The sequence below is a fragment of the Frankliniella occidentalis genome, unplaced genomic scaffold (assembly GCF_000697945.3).
Source record: "Frankliniella occidentalis isolate FOCC.00 unplaced genomic scaffold, Focc_3.1 Scaffold114, whole genome shotgun sequence".
Classification (NCBI taxonomy): domain Eukaryota; kingdom Metazoa; phylum Arthropoda; class Insecta; order Thysanoptera; family Thripidae; genus Frankliniella; species Frankliniella occidentalis.
The window spans coordinates 497,866-501,332 of record NW_026267242.1 but is presented as its reverse complement, the minus strand read 5'-3'; the positions used below and the strand labels follow the sequence as shown (position 1 = coordinate 501,332).

The following is a 3,467-nucleotide window of genomic DNA, read 5'->3' as shown; positions in this document are numbered from 1 at the left end:
GGGGGGGGCATACTCTGGGAGGCGGAGAAGGAGGGTCCTCGGCGGCGTCCCGGACTCACTCAGCCACGCAACGCACCAGACCCACCCCAAGCCAAGCCATCCGAGCCCCAAGCCAAGCCACCAGCCTCTACCACACCGCTCGGAGGACGCGGGGGGCGCCGCGACCAGCGCCAAAACAACGCACCTTTCACCAGCAATCTGCATCCTCTGCGGCCGCGGCGAGGGCGCGGGCCGCGGCCGGGTACAGGCACGGCCATTCCCGCTTGTTGCTTGTCACACGGCCGCCGCGCGCCGCTGCACACCGCTTGGGCGGCACGTGAGCAACAGGTCGCTGTGAAGCGCGGCCAGCGCGGCGGGGAGGGCTCGGCGCCAGACCGGCTGCAGCCAGGCGCCGCGGCGCCGTTACGTGGCCAAACACACATTCACCACGGCAGAAACACTCGCGGGGCGGAACTGAGGGCGACGCGCCCCAAGAACAAGGAACAGACGCGTCGGAAAGGCGCCGAGCGTGGTGTGTCGAGCAGTGTGCGCGGCTCGGAACTTCCTTGGAAACTGACTGAAGCCGGGCAGCCGGGCCGGGCGGGCAGCCGGTCGCGCCGGGGCCGGTCGGGTCGCTCGCTCTGGGACTGGGTGCCCAAAGAACCGGCTCGGCTCGGCCCAGCCGAGACACGCAAAGCAAGGCCATTTGCTCGGCTCGGCCGCCGCCGGCTCGCCACGGCCCGGCTCGCCGGTCGGATGCCTCCCGGCCGCGCTGGCAGCAAGCATGACGTGAAGCTCGCCGTGACGCGTTCACAGTCGGTTCAAAGTAACGCCCGCCTCGCGTAAAGCCGCGCGGGCCCGGGGCCCCTAGGGACCTCCGTGCCGCGAAGAGTCCTCGCCTTCTCAGGATACGCCCTTCGAGCAGGGACTGGCTGCGAGTTGTGCTGCTCTCGTCCGGCTGCTCTGACTGCCCGCCAGCCGCCAGGTCCCTGCCCTGCCGCGACCCGCGCCGTGCCAAGCGACTTTGGCCTTGAGATTCTGAGAGGCACAGAGACAGACGGACGCACAGATACATGGCAGACAGACGGACGGACGGAGAGTACAGCCATCAGCATCAGCCACATCGGGGCAGCAAACCGATCCAACTTGGGCTAACTGGCTGCGTCCCCCTTCCCTATCACTTCACCAGAACACTGTCTGGAAGACTACTGATTTGGAAGAAAATAGTTACAAGACTGTACCAGTGGAAGGCCTCTAAAGGTGGAAGTGCAGACTTTATTTTAGTTAATGGGAAACAAAAGTAGTATCATAAACCGTAGGAACTACAGGAATGTGGCAAAAACACAGCAAACTAAATTTGAAAATGAATGGGAAATGTGCAAGACAAAACCTAGCAAGAACTACCGAATGACTTAATGCACAATTAATTCCCTACCTGGTTAAATGTAAAAATAATCCCAGGAGAGGTAAAGTCTATCAGGTCTATCTGTAGAATAACAAAGACAATGAATTTTCACTCTAAACAAACACATGTCTTTAGCTCAGACAGATGACTAGATATTAACAATTTTCTGAGAGCTTTAATGATATTAACGATGTGGCTGTTTTCAATGACCAACCAGTACTACCAATTGTTTGAATACGAGTGCCACCTGAATGTACACAGATTTTAAAAAATTGTACATCACAGCATTGACACATTTTATCAAACTTCCTATCCAAAATGTACAAGGTTTGGAATGAAAAAGGCAGCACAAAAATATTTTGGGGATAAAGAGGGAAAGCATAGGAAAGAAATGGAAAAATAGAATTTCCCAGCCAGCCACTACATGCCAAGCACTACTATCAATATGCTCAACAAAAGCAGCTATATTTAAAATAAACATGCTTAGTTACTTCAGAATCGATATCCATGTAATTGAAATTCTATGCTTACCTTTGGAGTGGTACAATAGGCGCTTAAGATGTTGTCCTCTCTGATACTTGAGTCAAGGCAAAGTTTATAGATGAAAATGTAAGTAAGGAATGTAATACACATAGCTCAAGGATACAGTCCTGGATCTTTACTAGCATTGTAAACAACAACGCTGCTTGATTTCGGGTTTTGCTTTGATAAACCTTTGGGAGTTGGCACATCTTTGGAATTACGTTTAGCAAACTCTTTCCTCTCCATCTGAGCAAGGGTATCCAAGGTGACTTCATGGAGGTTGTTTGACACACTGAAAGCCATCCATGATTCCACCAACTCCTCTGCATCCACTGCATACTGAAGGCAAATGTCGTGGCCTTAAACAAAATGATACCTCAAATTGAAAGAATTATTCCACATCTGCTCCCATGACACTTCATTTGAGTCACTTCATAGCATTTCAACCAATAAGAGGTGTACTGGGGTTGTGAAAGTAATACTTCGGTCCTCGACATTCTTTAAGTCAGTTAATAAAGCAAAATGAGGATTAAATACGACCGGGTACGGGTGAGGTTAGGCTGTGTACATTCTTACACATAACGGACTGAAAGAAATCTTAGCTGACGATGAGATATTTGTCGAATTCCAAACAATGATGTCGATAAAGAATTCATGATGATTGACTTATAAACAGCGATCGTAAATTATTGAGAGAGGAGAAATCAGATTCTTTTGGCGGGCGCCTCGACACTGATAGAACTTGTTTCAAAGATATCTTTGGTTGTTAGCACACACACTTATAGGTCAGCCTAAACAAGGCATTAATGACGTTAGATACATACATCTGTCCAACACTGGTGCACTGATGTCCACACCGTATTCTTCAAATTGATCTGACAATGTTTTCCGTACGTCCATGATGCGTATTGAGGATGAGGACTGCACGAAAAGCGCGGGAATTGGCGCCATTCGCTTTTGTTTCAGTACAACGCCGTCAGATGGCGCACCAAAGCAGACAGCAGAAAGACAAACGACTAACGTTGCGGCGCGTTTTACGCGGAGATTTCAAACCACAGCGCAGAAACGAGCAGAAAGAAACTTGACTAAGGTGGCCGCGTATCTCAATCAAAGAAAAGAGTTGGGTACGGCTTATGAAAGAGCCACCCCTTATTAAGGACACGGGTGCTTGTTCTCAGATCAGATCCATCTCCCAACCCTCCAGATTTTGTATTCAAATTGTATACTAATCAAGAATATCTGATTTGGTTGCCCAAACATAATTTTGATTGGATGTTAAGTGTTTGTGAGTTATGAGATGGGTGAGATGGGTGTGGGAAGCAGAAAACAAAAATCCTGAATATTTGACAGTATTTTATTACGGAAGTTGGTGGTGCTGCCCGCGATGGACTGACACTCGTGTGCAGACATAAAAAGAGAGCGCAGCTCAGTAACTAACACACATACACACACTAATTCACTTGCACACAACACTCATTCAGCACACAGTCACAGCCTCATTTTATGTATTTACAGCATCCATCAAGCGCACCTCTAGGGCACTTTGAAAATATATTTTATT

At 49.4% G+C, this 3,467-nt stretch overlaps 1 protein-coding gene across 2 annotated transcripts in view; it reads right to left on the bottom strand.

Moving 5' to 3' along the window:
* The window catches only part of LOC113213399 (DNA polymerase alpha subunit B), a 12,721-nt gene extending 9,831 nt beyond the window's left edge, over positions 1 to 2,890 (bottom strand). Inside the window, exons 1-4 of one of the 2 annotated variants that reach the window (XM_026432450.2) lie at positions 2,731 to 2,890; positions 2,031 to 2,265; positions 1,916 to 1,955; positions 1,415 to 1,465 (exon numbers count right to left, since the gene is read on the bottom strand). In XM_026432450.2, the coding sequence (XP_026288235.2) occupies positions 1,415 to 1,465; positions 1,916 to 1,955; positions 2,031 to 2,265; positions 2,731 to 2,857 (453 nt within the window). In that variant the 5' untranslated portion in view covers positions 2,858 to 2,890. The remainder of the gene's footprint in view (positions 1 to 1,414; positions 1,466 to 1,915; positions 1,956 to 2,030; positions 2,266 to 2,730) is intronic. The other variant, XM_026432451.2, reaches the window with a different exon arrangement.
* Between the last annotated feature and the right edge of the window lie 577 nt (positions 2,891 to 3,467).